The 18,496-nt window shown below is 41.7% G+C and overlaps 1 protein-coding gene across 5 annotated transcripts in view; it reads left to right on the top strand.

Annotated features, from left to right (window-relative positions):
• Nucleotides 1-18,496, top strand: part of PCDH11X (protocadherin 11 X-linked) — a 726,435-nt gene that overhangs the window by 133,278 nt on the left and 574,661 nt on the right. For all 5 annotated transcript variants that reach the window (XR_014506898.1, XR_014506899.1, XM_083422245.1 and 2 more), the window contains one exon: nucleotides 18,043-18,090. Coding sequence is in view for 3 of the 5 variants with exons in the window: in XM_083422245.1 (XP_083278371.1) it covers nucleotides 18,043-18,090 (48 nt within the window). In the remaining 2 variants the exon portion in view is untranslated. The remainder of the gene's footprint in view (nucleotides 1-18,042; nucleotides 18,091-18,496) is intronic.

Here is an 18,496-nt window from a genome sequence, read left to right as displayed (position 1 = left end):
GTTCTGGCACATCACTGCCCACTTTGTCTGAACTTTGCTCATGGTTTATCTCCCACACACAAACCACAAGTGGGAAACAATATGGCAGACCTTGGCTGCGTCTTGTGGTTTGTCTAGAGCAGGATAACCATGAACCTGGATTCAGGTATACTGTTTAGCCAAATCTTCATCCTTGTGAATAACCATCAGCATTTCTGTATGCAGTTTTGCCTAATACATACATTTTAGTAAATAAATTTTTCATAATGTGTTTTTGAAGGTTCAAGAATGAATGTGTGTGCAGACCCAGAGACCCTAGAATATGAATTTTGTACATGTTACTTGGCTGGAGAACAACATTTGAAATTCAGAGAACAGCAATTTCAAAAGATGTCTGTTTCTGTATTATTTCAGAAAGTGTGGCTTAGGTAGGCTCACCCTTAAAAGTGAATCCATTTTCTCCTCTATGCTTACTTTCAACTAGGGCTTATTCTGTTGAAACAAGTTTATTCCATACTGTGGCTTATGAATCTAGCTTGCTTCAATTAACCAGAGTTAATTGAGACAGTATAGGTCTCAGATGTAACACTAGACTGTGGTTAATTGAAAGCTTCTGGTGACTTTGTGCATCCCACTAATATAAAAATATATACATTGGTTGAAGCAAGCTTGTTTTTCTTATCTAGAAAAAAAAAATACGAGAGAGGCAGAGCGAGAATATGAATGAAAAATGTGTTTCAAACAAAACCTTATTTTATCATTGTCATACAGTTCTTGACACACTTCTGTCTGAAAGAGTCAGTCATCACTTGTCAAACAGATCTGAGTGCCTGCTAGTGCATCTTGTCAGTCCATATTCTGAAATCTGAAAGGACATGCACATGTAATCCTCTTTCTTATATATGGTAGTAAGAATTTATTGGTTGCCTTTTGTTTCTTGACAGCAGTAAGAGGTGCCCCCTCCCCCTGACAATTTTAGCAAACAGTGGCTTGATATAATAAATTAAAAAGTTGTCCAGTGGCACCTTAGAGACCAACTAAGTTTGTTCTGGGTATGAGCTTTCGTGTGCATGCACACTACTTCAGATACACTGAAACAGAAGTCACCAGACCCTTATATATAGTGGGAGGGTAGGGTGGGGTTTTTCTCAGAAGGGTAGTAGGAGTGGTTTGATATTATGAAGAAGTATTCCCCCACCCACCCTAATGAACACACACCACCATCATGTGTGAGGTCGAATGGCAATAAAATGAAAATGAACCATATTCATTAAGCAAGTTCAAAGTTCCATCTAGCTCAGCATCTTCATTCCCACTGTGGCTTACTAGGAAACCCAGAAGCATGGCCTGGAGACAATGGCTCTCTCCCACGCTGCTGCAACAACTGGTATTCAGTGGCATATTGCCTTTGAGCCCAGAGGTTCTATTTCATTACTAATGGCTGTTAATAGACCTATCCTCCTGGAGTTTGTCTAATCCCATTTAAAAGCCATCTAAGCTAATTGGCACCACCATATCTTGTGGCAGAAAATTACATAAATTAAATTTGGCTTTGTGTGAAGAAGTAGTTTCGTTTTATCTCTCCAGGATCAACTGCCCATCAGGAACTTTGTGAGTTCCATTCATTAAAAGGTGTTACTGGATCCTGTTCTACAGATGCTGCTGGGGTGGTGTGGGAGCAAGTCACAAGGGATAGAGCTCCCACACAGTGCACACCAGAAATTGCTGTAGCTGAGATAAATCAAGCAGTGGCTTGTAGTCAGAGGCAGAGGAAGTAGTAGGGGCTGGCCACCCCGGGTGTCACCACTGAGGAGGGGTGACAAAATGCCAGGTGGCACTCATCGCGGTGCCTGCAGCGCACCCGAGTCACACGTCTCTCCTGGGAGTGACGCGGTAGCTTGGGTGCCCGCAGGCTCCAAGCTGCCCAACCGGTCTGCCCACCTCCTCCTCCTCAGCTGTAGGGCAGCTGAGTGTGAGGAGGCAAGCAGACTCCTCAGAGGCCCCACAGAGCATCCTGCCCCAGCTCACCCCACCCTGCCCTGCCCCACCCCGCAGGTGCAGGGCATGTGTGCCACCCAGGCACCCGATTGGCTTGCTCTGCCACTGCTTGTAGTACTAGAAAACTCCTGAGAGGAAAGAAAGCAGCACATTTTTTTGGTCTTCAGAGTAGGTTCAGAGATAAGGCAGTATTTTTAATTTTACCTGGAACTTAACAGGTTATTCAGTGAATGCTAATGTTAACTGGCTTCAAAACTCATATGAGCAGATGACTCTACTGTATGTTGAGCTAGACTGGTGGTTCATCTAGCACAGTTTTGTCTCTTGAGGGCTCTGGGTGGAAGGATGAATTCACACAACTGCTACCTGAGACTCTTCTGGGGGGTGGGGATGCCAGGGATGGACTCTCTGTGCAAAAGCTGGGCTTTTGTTTTATTGTACTGTATTTTTATGGCACCACACACCCTTTTCCTTAACAGCATCCTGGTAAGGTAGGTTAGACTCAGACAGCTGTGATGGAGCTATTCTGATCCATCTTGATGCTGGACACCTGGGATTCTTCCGACGTAATGGACAAAGAAGGACTTGCAGATTGAATTTTGGTTGTCCTTCCAGGGCTGGCCCAAGATGTTTTGGCAACTGAGGTAAACCTCAAAATTGTGTCTTTCCACCAGGGAATAAGGGGGAAGGAGTGAAAAATACGTATCAGGGACAAGATGTTGGGGTCAAATCAGCCTTACCTGATGATTGAACTGGGAATCAGTGGCTGGGTGGGGGGAGAGAAGGGGCCTGCTTTGAATCACTTTGGGCAGGTGCAGAGCCCAGGGGATGCCAGAGGGTAGTCCCTGCTTTTTCCTCCCTTGTGGTGGATGGAGATTAGCAGTGCCTCCTATTCTCTGAGAGTCCACTGTGGAGCTGGCATTGAGGGGGCTGCCAAGGAGGCAGCAAATCTGGCTGCCAAGGATTGTGCTGGAGCTGCTGCTGTCACATTGACAGCAGCCACAAACAATGTGTTCCTTGGAGGCTGGATCTGCTGCCCCTCTGAGTCCTGATGCCTGAGGCAGTGACCTCACTTTGCCCCGTGGGCGCTGTGTCCCTCCTAGAAGAGTTGGCACTTTACAAGACAGAGTAGAAGAATGAAGATGCACTTTCTTCATAACAGCATGGAACTCTGCCTTAGGACATCTCCTAAGCTCCTGTGTAGGGCACAGTAGCCAACTAAAGATCTTTGCATTTCAACAGGACTTGATTGATGTGTTTTCTGTGTTCTCTCTCTCTGCCCCCTCTCCTGATGTTCTGTAGTCTGCAGACTGTTTGATGTGCTGTGTTGTTGTTGTTTCCGTTGTTTTTTTAATGGTGATTGTTTTTATGTTTTCTGAGTATCACAAGGTCAAAAGGTGACATATATTGGGTTGAATCCAATGCAGCTCTAAGTTAAAATCACTTGTTCTGGTGGTGGTGATAAGTTTTGCACCAGCAGACTATTCTTGTGCAGGAGAATGCAGAAACAGGTTTTTGGTTTTGCAGTAGATTGCACAATCTGTAATGCAATGACATTTTAACCACAATGACCCTCTCTCATGCTGGATTTGTCATGAGAGCAATGTATGCAAAAAGGTTGCAACTTCTGGGGCTTTTAAGTGTAGAGAAGAGTCATGAGGAGATATGATACATGTGTATAAAATTATGCCCATTGAGGAGAAAGGGAATAGAGATAAGTGTTTATTCTTCTCTCATAATACTGGAACTTGTGAGTAGCCGATAAAGCTGAATCACAAGTGGGGAGAAGGTTGTTCCACTCATGATGCATGTGGAGCTTCCCACATGCATCTGGTTGGCCAGTGTGAGAGGAGGATGCTAGACTACGTGGGCCATTGACCTGGTCCAGCAGGGCTCTTCTTATGGACTTATGATAAGGAAATATGTCCTGAAACATTCTTTAACTAACCAGCAAGAGAAGATGGGCAGAGTCTGGCCCCTCCAAAGTGTTTGCAATGAAGAAAGAAATTGAATATTGCCCATCCTCGCTTATCAATTTAGCAGTACTGCTTCTCTCCACCTCCACAATTTCTTCTTCACCCAAGGGAGTTCCCAACCACCCCCAATAGACACAATTATATTATTAAGAGGTGTGTATATGTGTGTGTATATCCACCACCATTGAAAATCCCTCCCACTCTGTCCTTTGCCATTCACCCAAGGGACTTCCCTCTGTCAGTGTAATGCTTCAGTATTTCTATGCCAGCTCGGGAGTTCCATTTTTCTTAAAGTATCAGACTGCTGTATAAAACCTTACACAAGACTGTGCATTTTTATTTCTTTATTGAAAATCATAGCATGAGCCCCTTCAGTCATTTCTGTGCATACAGAACTAGGATTTGTTGTGTACCTGGAAAATGAACCAAGTTAGAGTGCTGATGGTATGATTTGTCACCAGTAAATAGGTTTAGGACCTGTGCTCAAATCCTGACAGGTTTGCACAAGTCAAATGTGGGTGGCAAGGAGGGGCTGGAATGTAGATTGGTAAATAAATGCATAGTGGCATGAGCTTTCTTCTGTAGTCTGCTTTGTCACAACCATGCTTTGCCTATGATAGCTAATACCACAATCCATTTGTTAGTGTTGCGGGGGCTGCAGGTCTTTATGATTTCCCACACTCCCAAAAAAATATTAGTCAAGTTTTGCTGACCAAAGTTTGATTCACAATCCTCTATTATCCTATCACAAAGTTCTCAACCTCAGCCCTCCAGATGTTTTCATCCCTGACCACTGGTCTTGCTAGCTGGGATCATGGGAGTTGTAGGCCAAAAACATCTGGAGGGCTGAGTTTGAGGAAGCCTGTCCTATCACTTCAACTCCCGTTTTCAAGGTCTTAAACCAGGGGTAGGCATTGTATATTCTTGGGACTACAACTTCATCACAATGCCATGCTGGTCACAGGTAATGGGTGCTGTAATCTAAGAATATGGGGAGAGTACCATATTGGTTATTCCTCTGCTAGTTTCAAAGATACTTAACTTTATTTATTCAATGAATTTCTAGGCAGTCCTTTCTCATAACTAACCTCAGGGTGATTTGCATGTATAAAAACTATTAAAACACTATGAATACTATAGCACGCTATAAAACACAATATCACACATTTAACACCAGTACTAATATTATGCAGGTTGTGTGTTTCCTTTGCTGGTTCACATGAGAAACCTCTTAGCAGAATTATTTCCAAATATTGACATCAACACCCACAAATTGCACCAAATCTACCAAATCCAGCTGGTAGATTTCTCTTTGTAATGAATTAAAGGTTCTTGTTTCTTCGTTGCTTGATCTGCAGCAGGGATGGAGAATCTTTGACTCCCCCAGATGCTGTGGAACACAGCTCCCATAACTCCTGATCACTGGCAGTGCTGGCTGGATCTGATGGGAGATGCAACGCTGAAGGCCCATGCTTTTCTCATCCCTGATCTGCAATACTTGTTGCAGTACTTCTGCAATACTTGTTAAATAGATAATTCTGCAATACTTGTTAAATAGATCAGGTGATGAGAGGACAACAGATTTGAAGTCCTTCTTCATGGGCCTCCTCCTCCAAAGGTCCGGAGGGTTTCAACCAAGAATGGGCCTTTTCTGCAGTGACTTCCTGTCTGTGGAATGCTCTCCCCAGGGAAGTTTACCTTCTGCCTTTTACACCTTTAGGCGCCAGGCAAAAATGTTCCCTTTTAACCAGACTTTTGGTTGATTTTATTGACATCATCTGCCCTTTTAAAATATTGGCGGTGTTGGGGGTGGGGTTGGGTTGTTGTTTTAATTTGTGAACCACCCTGAGACCTCCGGGTGTGGGGTAGTATATAAATTCAATCAATCAATCAATGTGAGCATTCAGTGCAATCTTTGGAAATCCTATCTGGTTGTAACCATGCCCAGCTCATTCATGACTTCACAGAATTAATGCCTGCAGGTATAGGATGCTTTGCTTCAGTGTTGATGCATGTGTAACCCCATTAGGGAAAGTAGCCCAGTTAATTGCTGAGCTTCTCGGGGATAGGGAAGCTTGTTTGAGGCTTTTATCTGCCTTAATTAATATCATTTGGTGAATCTCATTGGTTGTGCATGTATTTCCCTTTAAATTACAGAAGCCATGCATTTTGTTAAGCAGATAACTTTTTTTTATCTTTTTTTTAACTTGATCAGCAGAACAGCAAAATTATTTCCTTGGCTTCTCTTCCTAACATTTGATAAGGTGGAGGGGAGAAGCCTCTTCTAAGTGCTGATGTGGATTAGAGATATAAGATGAAGATTTCTTTCTTTCTTTACACATTTCTAAAACTTTTCGTGGCTCTCTAAATCCAGGAGATGGAGATGTGTTGATTGATGATGAAATGAGTGAGGGACAAAGCATTCTTATTGCCACACAACAACCATATTAACTGGGCATTATTTGGGTTTAGCTCAGTGATAGAGCAGTCACGTTGCATTCAGAAGGTCCCTGGTTCAATATTTGACATTTCTAGGTAGGCTAGGAAAGATGCCACTCTGAAACTGAAACTCTTGAGTTCTGCTGCCAATACTGTGTTTATACCAAGATGTTCTGACTCAGTAGAGGAAACTACTCATATAGAGTTACTGCAATAACAAGAAGTGCTGAATTTCTCCCACAGACCCTATTTTGAACCGATTTCCCTTTTTAATCACTCCAGTATAAGTACACTCACTATGTGAGTCAAGCCAGTGTTCCTGTACACCTGTCAACAGCTACAAAACTTATGAATGCAATGGCTGAGGGGCTTTGCTGCTGATCTGGGCACATAGCAAACTTATTAACATGTAGTTCCTGCATAATGATTGGAACCGAGCTGACAAGGTAAGCCATCAACCCAGTTTTGTGAAGAAAAATGCCTCCCCCTCCGAGATCATATGAATTCGACATCAATAGCTAACAGGTTCGGGGAATAAAATCTGTAATTTATTCTGGTGCCTCCACTGAACTAGAGGTATATTTGCCTCCAGTTGTACGTGGCCAGCAGAGATTGTAGGACAGCCTGTCGCCAATTGACCCCATTTACTGCATGGTAGTTCTTCCATTTCAATAAGCTGTTATTCAAGGAATAAATAAATAAATAAATAAATATGCTTTCTTAGCTACAAATACTTGATAAATTCACCAACTCATTTCGAGTAAAGGACATTACAGGAAGAAAAGTGAAAAGGCATGTGATTTCAAAATCATTGCACAGATCCTTTCCTCATGATGCACATACTGAAAGGCAGCTGTGTTTTGAAATAACTTGATTAATTTAGAGTCACTTCTAGAAATTCTGGTGCAATCACTAGACATGGGCCTGGAAATGTTTGAGAACCTCCCAATAATTCTTCTCTAGATTGGATTTCAAACTGAGCCAGGGAAGACTTAATGACTTTATCCTTTCCCACTCAGAGACTTCCACAATGGTAGTTGTGGGGGGGAGGGAGGGTCACACAGCAGTCAAACATTAAAAGTAACTTGGGAAAACTGGGTTTCCAAAAGTAGGACCACTGTTTGTCCCTCAAGTCTTTTGCAGAAATACAACCTCCTTAAAACCCTCTGTAGTAACTAATGAAGACATCAACATGTTGATTGATTTTTACAGGGAACTCAGACTTGCTAAGAAAAAAGTCTGAGGCATTGCTTTATATGTAGATGGGTGGGATTTATCTTGGCTTATTTCTAGCCAATTCCCTTTATTGGAGTCAAGGACTTAGGTGTGGATATGTTCTGACCTCTGGGCGTTCCCATTAGGTGTTCTTTGCATGTCTGCTTTTGAGTTTCTTAGGAAGCAGAAGGAAAGTACTCGTAGTGACTCTTAGTTCGTTATTTCTAAGCATGGGAAAGCCACTGTTTACCAATGAAGACACAACTCCTGTCCCAGGATTGCGACTTAAATCAACATGACACCACAGTGAAGGTTATAAACTGATGAAAGAGAAAGTGGATGAACAAGGGTGACAATAATCTCATGTATTGTCACAATAAATCACCCCGGTGCTTCTGTTAAAGGGGGTGGTGGTATTTTTTTCTTTCTTGATCACATACGTTGAACTTGATATAGTGACATCCTTTCCATGTATCCCAAAATTTGAGAGCACACAGCTGGGTGCTTTTTGCCCAATACAGCAAGAGCTATCCACATGCCCAAGCAGTTCTTCTACGGAAATTGCCAATACAAATTAACATCTGGATGCACACCCCCACCTAGGTGCTCTTACAGAGTATTCAATTGGACTTGTCTGTGTCTTTGGATATTTGGGAGGAAACACATCTGAGTCAGTTCCATTAGTTGTTGTTACTCATGGCTAGTTGTCCATGATCATAACTAGATCAGGACCTTTTGTTAGCAAGGAGGGATGAACAGAACCCAAAATCACATTATTACTTTTTAATCGTTTGGAGGCAGAATAGATGAGTTGTGGGAGATGCATGATCAGACCTTTTTAATTTTAGAAATGCTATTTTACAGTGGCTTGTTTTTGGATGTAACACAGGTCCATAAACCACAGTTAAACAAATAGCACAGGGGAACATACCATGGAACACAGAGTGATGCAACCAAAATAATGCTTTTGGTTTGTTTCTCCCAAATAAATGACAATTGGGAAGCCAAGAACAAGACAATTGTTTATTGCCACTCTTCTTTCTGAACATGGCCTCTGTTGGACTAATTTCTCCCTCCCAGCTGCTATCTAGAGCAGAGAAATACTGCAGAAAAAAAGAGTTAACTCTCACCAGAGCCAGTAGCTCTCCTTTCCCTCACAGTGAGTCTTAAAATTAAAACTAAAACATCAGGAGATGTAATCACATATACTTGGAATCTTATCTGTTCGTGTCTTCAAGTAATAATGCCTATTCCAGGGTCACCAGGGCTTAGTTGCTGAAAGTGGATTTGAACCCAGCTCTTCCTGGTCAAAGGCCGGCACTCTGTCAGCTATACCACGTTGACTTACAGGTATTTGGTGGGGTGGGGTGTTAAATATCATTGAATATAATCCTGCAAGGCAAATAACACTTCTGGGATCAATTCCCCTTTTGATATTCCAGATTTCAGGCTACTTTCAGGAGGATTAATTTTAAGGGCAATAGTTTGAATGAGACATAGAAAGAACAACCAGCTGACCTTTTTATGAATCAGATGCTAGAAGGGATGCAGGAAGGCAAAGCTAAGCAGAGTCAAGTATGGTTTCAAATTGGATGGAAGACAGCACGTTGCGATTCTTGCATTGTAGGGGGTTGGACTGTAAGACCTTTGGGTTCCCTTCCAACTCTAAAATTCTATGATTGTATACATGAGGTTTCTCTTGTGTTCCCTGCATTCTGCAATCAGCTTGGTAAACAACCTTTATTCAATCAGTTTTAAAATCCAATCTCACCGATACTATTTTTAGTATTTCCTGGTAACTCTGGCTTTGTCTGGGCAATTTTATCAGATTTATAACTTTTCAAGTGTTGTTATTATCTTTCAGTAGGCAGCGGAGTGGCATTTTTTTGAGGAATATGTCAAGAGTTTAGCTAGGCGCATCTGATGATTCCCTTCTAAACCAATTAAATATATGTATTTGCCAATGTTGAAATGATTCTCCAAGGACAAGGACTTTCTCTTTTTGATTTGCAAAGCACAAATGCTTGCTATGATGTCCATGATTTTGTTTTGCAAATAGTTCTACAACTCCAAACACACATATGCGCACAAAGCAGGGAAGCGAAGCAATTACTTTGCGCAAATGAAGGAGAGGGGGGGTTATATCCCTCCCTAAACATTTAGTAGTAGTAGTAGTAGTAGTAGTAGTAGTACTAATAGTAGATTATTCACAAACTGGAATGTTCCAGCATTCTGTGATGTACTTCTTTCTCTTTCACAGAGTGCAATGGGGGGTGTAGAAGGGGGGGAAGATTGACATTAATCTGTGTACATGAAATAATTCCATACTGGCATGAGTCTGTTCTCTTTGATGCTTCATTATGTATAGAGATCATTTGAGTTCCATTCTTTTTTCTTTCTTTCTTTAAAGCACTGTTGTTTATTCATGTTACCTAAATTAAGACAAACTTGTCATCATTTTTCCTAGAAAGAAGTGTTACACAACAATAAGATCTGGCTTCTGATACTTTGTTTGGAGTCTGTTAGACCATATAAAATGAACATTGAAATTGATTGCTTTTGCTCCTCCTCCTCCTCCTCTCCCCTAGGGATGTTAAGATATTTATATATTCTGTATGCACTAGAGTCAAGATGCATTTCCCTTCTGATTCCCTCAAGATTGTGTCTATATTCAGCTGTAAAATTTTGGGAATGCATGTATGGGACAAATAATATTTGAGGCCAGTGTGGTTCCTATGGGAATAACCCAAAGGTTCCATATTCAGTAAAAATCCAGAACTCCAAAACTTCCGTTTACTGACTGCTCAAACTCCCCCATTCAGTATTGGGGATCTTGGAGAATTTCAGTAGAAGTAGTAATGGAAATTGCTTACGTTTTGCTTATTTATCCCATGTCCAGAACAGAAATCAGTTCTGCAATTATGATCCACATTTGATTTCAGTCTGTAAATGATATATAATTGGTAGCATCCCCTCCCTCTTTTGCATTGTGCTTCCTTGCACTGAAATGAATAGGGTAGAATATTGCAATTGCAATATAATTAACATTGAGCCCGGCTTTGGCTGGGGAGGGCGGGATATAAATAAATTTTATTATTTATTATTATTATTAATATTATAAATAATTATGTGAATAAGTCACATGAATTACAAAATTTCACAATAGTGTACAGTAAGATGAATAATGATTTACTAGCATTTGGAAGAAGATGAACTGCAGTGGAGCAGAGACAGCACTGCTTGCAAAAAATGCTGGGCAGAATGGAAAACAATACCTTCTAACATCCCTACCCAAAATCCCATTCCCCAAAACAGGCATTAAAACATGCCAGTGGATAAGTTACAGGATGGTTACTATTTACTGAATAGGGGTGTAAGGGAGCAGCAATTTCTGTCTTGTCCTGGTGTTTGTCACAATCCACACTTTTTCTGATCGGCTATAGTTCAGCTTCCACTAAGACCTATATTATTCATCTTGTTATCCCCAAGGCTGAAATTAATGTAATTAATTACATAATTAGTTTCAGTGGATGGGAAATAGCAAATACAATGCAGAAAACCCCAATGTAGTTATCTGCATAAGAGTTGCAGACTAAAGAAACCATCATAACGTTTACCATTTGCATTTGCTTGTGTGATTTCCATTCTGGACTTCAGATGAGCATGCAATTTGTGGCACTTTCTGCTCTTGTTTCTGTTTCTGACAGAATTATCTGACATCTCTAGTGCTGAACCTCCAGTTTTATTTATTTTTCTCCCATGTGCTTATTTGTGTTGACTTTATTATTACTCCCAGACCATGTGGCCTTGCTTGCATAGAAGCAACAATCCAACGTGTACTGAAATGTGTCAATAGTGCTTCAACCCCATGGCTGTGGGATTTGTATAATATGCCAGAGTAAATATTCTGCCCCCCCCCCCGCATTTCCATCATAACAGCATTGTACAAACTGAGGGGAAAGGGTTTGGTTTTTCTTTCTTTTCTGGGACAGTTAATGTTTCTGGAATCTTCCTTCAGGCTGTAGAGAAACTGGCGTATTTAGAGCAAAGCACAGTCATAACCGATATCCTAATCTGTCCTTCACATACAGAATCAGTCTCCTGTTCTCTGTGGTTTGTGTAAATGTCTCTCAGCAGATCTAATCATGTGCGATGGAGATAAGAATTTGCTTCCTTAATTCATCTATCTGCATTCTACTGTGGAGGTTTTTTGTTTCTTTTTAATTGACCAAGAAATGAGAAATCAGCTTCCAAAGTATAGCAAGGGTAGGAGTTACAAAGCCATGGCTCCCGATTTTTTCCAGGTTTATAGGCCATCAAATTGGACTAATCTGTGCACACCAATATACTAGGTCAAAGCATTGGTTGACATAATCCAGATTTGCCTACTCTTACTTCATTGGCTCCCCATGGTCCTGGGCAGAAGTCTTTTATATCCTCCTCCTATGTTTCTTTAAGCAGAGATGCCTGGGACATTTAGCAATGTAAAAAAGTCCTGCTGGATCAGGCCAATGGCCCATCTAGTCCAGCATCCTCTTCTCTCAATAGCCAACCAGATGCCTATGGGAAGCCCACAAGCAGGTTCTGAACACAGCAGCTTTCTCTCCATCTGTGATTCCCAGCAATTGGTATGCAGGGCCATGCTGCCTCTGACAGTGGAGGATGTAGCAGATGTAGCCATTGTGGATAGTAGCCACTGATAACTTTACCCACCATTATTTATTTCCTATGGGACACGGGTGGTGCTGTGGGTTAAACCACAGAGCCTAGGACTTGCCGATCAGAAGGTCGGCGGTTCGAATCCCCGTGACGGGGTGAGCTCCCATTGCTCGGTCCCTGCTCCTGCCAATCCAGCAGTCCAAAAGCACATCAAAGTGCAAGTAGATAAATAGGTACCGCTCTGCCGGGAAGGTAAACGGTGTTTCCGTGCGCTGCTCTGGTTCGCCAGAAGCGGCTTAGTCATGCTGGCCACATGACCTGGAAGCTGTACCCCGGCACCCTCAGCCAATAAAGCGAGATGAGTGCTGCAACCCCAGAGTCAGCCATGACTGGACCTAATGATAAGGGATCCCTTTACCTTTACCTATTTATTTCTAATTGTCTTTTGAAGCAGTCTAAGCTGTTGTCCATCACTGCCTCTTGAGGGAAGGGAATCCACAGCTTGACTGTATACTGCATGAACTGCTTTCTTTTCTCTGACCTGAATCTCCCAAGTCTTCAGTTTCACTGTAACACCCCCAGTTCTCGTATTATGAAAGATGAAGAAACACTTCTCCCAATACACTTTCTCCATGTTATGCATACTTGCATATAAAGCTCTGTTGTGTCCTCCCCCTAAACCAAAGAAGTCCCAAACGTAATCTTTCCTTGCTTCAGTCTCTTAATCATTTTTACACGTGAACACAAGCAAAAGTGTCATAGACCGCAAATATGCTGCTTGTCCACTCCTAGCTGTGAGAGTTTCTGAGAGGATGTCATAGCGATATAATGGGCTTAAATTTGTACAGGAAAACAAAAGCCCTACCAAAAAAAGGTTAACATAAATCAAGCGGCAGTTATGTATCCAGCGCATGCAGCATTTTGAATATTTGAAATGTGCACGCTAAATATTAATATTAAAACTCCAGTGCTGTACATTTATTAAGATGCCTGCCTCGATACAGTGCAAAGAGCATCATTCTGTGCTGCTTTAAGTGGGAAAGCAGTGTAATGTGGCCTCATCTTTCAGAATGCATGAAAATCTGAATTACACACTGGGTATATGACAGCAGATGGAGGACCTGCATCCTTTATTACTGCTGCAACATTCACGCTACTGTAGTTCTGAATGTGTTCACATTTATCTGTTCCAGGCAGTAGTTTGCTAGCACTATAAAAACCACACAATTTGCATTCATCCCTTTAATTTGGGGTGGGGGGCAGTAAAGGGTGTATTTCTGCTAACAAAATTGGGGGTGGGGAATAATGGTTGCAGGTTCAAGTGTTCTATGAATTATGCTGGGAGTTGCTGTTTGATCTTGGATTTTGCCCTTACATGTATTCCAGTGAAATACATAGCACATGGGGACAAGAATTGCTTGGATATTTATCAGAAATAACAATGATACAGGGTTCTGAGTACTTTGAGTAGATAGCTGCTCATGGAATAGGACTTTTCCAAGCTCCCATTCCTCACTGCAGCCTGAAAAGCTGTCCTTGTGAGCAGGGGGACTCTTCAGATCTGTATGTTATATGTAGAACTGAGGCATCCAGGAAATCCTTACTTTCAGGGGCAGCCCAACATGTTGCACATCTACAACACTTTGCGGTGGTAGAGCACTGCAGTAGGTCCCAGGTTCAATACCCAGCAACTGCAGATAGGGTTGGGAGAGACTCCCTGTCTGAATTCCTGAAAGCTTTGCCAATCAGCATAGACAATACTGAGCTAGGAGCACCATTGGCCTGACTCACTATAAGACACGTTTCTTTGTTCATTCAGATATGGTCTCCCAGGTATTCTGATGGCTTGTGCTGATCTCCAAAGAGTGTGCTTATGCTACAGGGAAGGTCCATAGCTCATCCCTGACATCTCCGGACAACTGTCAGTCAGTGTAGAATAATGGACTGAATCAGCTTCCTTTGTTCCAGTATGGTAAAAAGGTAAAGGTACCCCTGCCCGTACGGGCCAGTCTTGACAGACTCTAGGGTTGTGCGCCCATCTCACTTAAGAGGCCAGGGGCCAGCGCTGTCCGGAGACACTTCCGGGTCACGTGGCCAGCGTGACATGCTGCTCTGGCGAGCCAGAGCCACACACGGAAACGCCGTTTACCTTCCCACTAGTAAGCGGTCCCTATTTATCTACTTGCACCCGGGGGTGCTTTCGAACTGCTAGGTTGGCAGGCGCTGGGACTGAGCAACGGGAGCGCACCCCGCCGCGGGGATTCGAACCACCGACCTTTCAATCGGCAAGCCCTAGGCGCTGAGGCTTTTACCCACAGCGCCACCCACGTCCCTTTCCAGTATGGTACCCCCTCCCAATTATATATATAGCCATATGGAGGGGACATAGCTCAGTGGAATCCAGAAGGTCCCAAGACATCTCTATGTAAGTTAGAGAAGGATTCCTGGGGAGCAGCTGCCAGTCAGTGGAGAAAACACAGAGGTAGTTGGACCAATGGTCTGACTTTGTCTAAGGCACATCCTTGCATTTCTCAAACCTGACCAGAGTTTGTAGTTGAATCTTTACTGCCTTAAGGGAGGGGTGCTGGTCAGGCCATGTGGAACATATATATCTGTTCTCCAACATCTCGGTGCTGCTCCACACTGTCCAGCATCTGCCTCACTCTACTTAATGATAGGGCTGACCCTGCCCTTAGCCTTATCTTATCAAAGACTCCTTCGACTCCAAACCCAGCTCTTTGCCCAGCCTCCTCATCCTTAGAAATGTGCAAAACCTCATTAACAGTTAAACAAATGCAGCACTTTTCATGGGAAACCTGCAAGATGAACTGAGTGGTGATGACTGAAATATGTTTCAGGCTTTGGTAGTTGTGCTGCTGTTGTTTAACACCTCCGTGGTTGAAATAAGTGAATAGAGGGTTCAGCCTGAGAAGCATTAATGTAAGGGTTGAAATGCATTGACTGCAAAGTAATTCAGTTTCTTTTTGGGGTGGGGTGGGGAGGGGAACAGGAGAGGAAAATTCTGCCAGTTAACATCTGGTTTACCGGTTTGTTTTTGATCGCAGTTCAAGGTGCTCACATTAGTGTTGAAAACCCTAAACAGCCCATGACCCAAATGTCTGAAAGACCACCTGCCACCTTCTCTACAGAACAGTGTTATGATTGTAGAAGGGACCTTCTTCATAGTTCCATCAGCCTCAGAAGCTCAGGGTAGGGATGGCCTGTGAGAGAGCACCTGCTCTGTGACAGCCATTTTGGTAAAGACCTTTCTCTCATAGAAGTGCATCTGGCAATTTCATTATGCTGTTCTTTGTGAATGTTCTTATATCTTGATCTTTGATCCATGAAATGTGTATTTTAAAATGTGTATTTTTTGTAATTGTAATTTTTTTAGAACAGTTTTTAATGTTGTGTTTTCAATTGCTGTTAGTGGGTAATTAATAAGAACAAATAACTATAGCAGCTACCTGCCTCACACAATTACATAAGGCAGTATGAGCACAACCAGTTGCCATGAAACCTTCAAGATACAGTCATATATCACTAAATATGCATACTCTTAATATTCACTTGCAGTGCAGAATTTGCGTGTGCATGTGCTACAGCTCATGTACTCACAGGTAGGGTGTTTGCTTGATGCATGTGTCTTCATCAAACCTGATCCTGTGTGTGCTTACCTGGAAGGAGAATTTGACAAAGATTAATAGGGTTTGCCCAATGGAGTGGGCAATAGTTTGCAGTCTTAACGGAGTCATTAGGTAAAGAAACTGGTCTCCATCTAGCAGAGAGTATAAGGTGCTTAAACTGATTGAAATCACTTGGCCAAAGGCCAACAAACTCTTCCTGCATTGGGTTTTAGTTACCATGTGTTCAAAAATTTTAAATGGTGTTTGGTGCAGTCTACTGGCTAGTTGAAAAAAATGACAAAAGTGGCAATCATACTAAAAAATCACCTCTATCTTTATGTTGTGTCCCAAGGTATATTATCTTAAGGTATTAATGCTTAATTCCCTGAAACTCTGAGAATTCTATACTTGTGGGATGCATTTCAGGATACAGATGCTGACATTTCATATCAGTTCTGCTCTTTAAGGAACATTTCTACACATGACACATTGCTGTTGATATTTCATGTGCTTTTTCATGCTAAATACTGAATAAGCAATTGTATATATTGAAAACTGGGCTTGTTTCAGTTATTTCACTGGGACAGTCACATCCTGATAGACTCATCACAGTCTATTGATGTAACAGTTGGCAGCTTAAATCCCCAACCGGTCCTTGATGTAACCAACCACTTTAAATGAACATCTCATGAGTCAACACGGAACATGTCCTCCCATCATGTTTATGGCCAGCTCCATCCTACTTTAAAATGAGTAGTAGGTATGTTATTATACTCAGAAAACTTTGTATGTAAAACTGTATGGGGCAAGGGACGCAAGTTGTAAGGTTGATGTTATTGTGCCACTCACTCTTGGGGTAAAGCTTACTTTGACTTCACAATGTGAGTTTAGAGTTGTGGCATCAGTTCTCTCAAATCTGTTTCCCTTTGAAGTGAAACACGTCCCAACATTGCTATGTTTTCAAGGTTAGCTGAAAAGCTTTCTTTCCTCCCAAACCTTCCCAAATAGTTTTATTTTTGCACCTTTTAATTATTGTTGCATCTTGTGGGTGTTTTATGATCTGTATTATCGTTTATATTTACGTACTCCACTTTCTATGCTGGTTTATTGTTTGTTTGTTTATTTATTATTATTTATGAATTTATGAATCATCCGCCACATATGTCTCAAGGCAATTTACAGTCATTTAAAAGAAAGCACACACAATTCCAAACTACAGCAATAAAATAATACAGAACTAGCACTGAACTTGTACTGTGTTTTTGGCATGTTTATACTTTATTGGCAAGTAGAATTGGGTTTTTCATTGGATGTATTATTTTCATTGGGTATTATTACTGAATGAATGCATGAAATAAACAAATAAGGTCTGGATCTAAATGCCCTCCCTCCCCCACTCCCCCACACAGTTTCTTGGGGCAGAGTGATCACCATTGGCAGCCCCCCCCCCAATACTGCTGTTACAATTAGCAATGGTGGTAACAACATACCTGTGTTGGTGGAAGCCAGGTGACCATTTTGGGTCTTCCCACAGTGCCCTGGTTTTAGTGTAGTTCTGGAACACTGTTGTGGGGATGGCAGCAACAGCAACCAATTGTGAAGAGTATTTGATGAATATTCAGTTGAATGCCCATCTTTTTTTTGCGTGGTGAGAGGGAGTAAATTATTGAAGTCATTCACAGAAAAAAAATAGAAGACAAATTTATCAGAAAGTCTGAGAAATTTCAGCCCAACTCCAGCAGTCAGGGATTTATGTGTGAGATAACTAAGAAGAAATGTGCAGACTCATTTTCCCCACCCCAAAACAGTGATTCCATTGTACACAAGAATGGGCATCTGAATTCAGCCCTGCATGTATTTCTGCTTGAGTTTCTTTCTTCTTTTTCAGGGTGTTGAGTATTGCTCTACCACCACAGGTGCAAATGCTCATTAAATTGAAGTGCTATATCCTACAGGAAGGTACTGCAAGCCCAGGCTTCTGCCTCAGCAAAGCTATATAGGAGTGATGGAAGAGTGATTTTGATTGTCAAGGTTAAGTGTTTGACTGTGAATCTATCTATCATCTATCTATCATCTATCTATCTGTCTGTCTATCTAATGCATTGAAAAGCATTTAAAGAAAATTTCTCATTTTTGTGTTTACATGACAGCCTAAAACAGCTCCGAAAAGGACCTTTGGATCCATTACAAATGAACAGGTAAATATGTATAAAAGCCGCAGGGGATTTCTTTCTTTTGCTTAAAATCCTTTTGTTGTTAATGTACCACATTGTCTCTGTGTAAGTATAATGGAGTTGCTAACCCTTTTTCAATATTTTGAATTTGAAATGGTGAATGTGGGAAACTTGATTTTAAAACAAGCCAGAACGTTTGTTTTAAATCCAAAAGGTACTGATATCTCCAAGATATCAGTATGTGAATGTGTAACATCCTGTTTCAATGCTAGTTAAGCACTGAACAGTATTGTTCTGGGTTCAGTTGTACATCCAGCAGCTCATTATCAAATGCATGTATCTCACTAGGTATTACTTAACTATTGCATGGCTTGCAGCTTGTCTCTACTGGATGTGTGTCAGGGTTAATGTGAATATTATTGATAATAAG

The sequence above is a fragment of the Podarcis tiliguerta genome, assembly GCF_965153285.1.
Source record: "Podarcis tiliguerta genome assembly, chromosome: Z".
NCBI lineage: Eukaryota > Metazoa > Chordata > Lepidosauria > Squamata > Lacertidae > Podarcis > Podarcis tiliguerta.
Note: the sequence above shows the minus strand (reverse complement) of the source record. Positions and strands in the feature narration are given on the sequence as shown.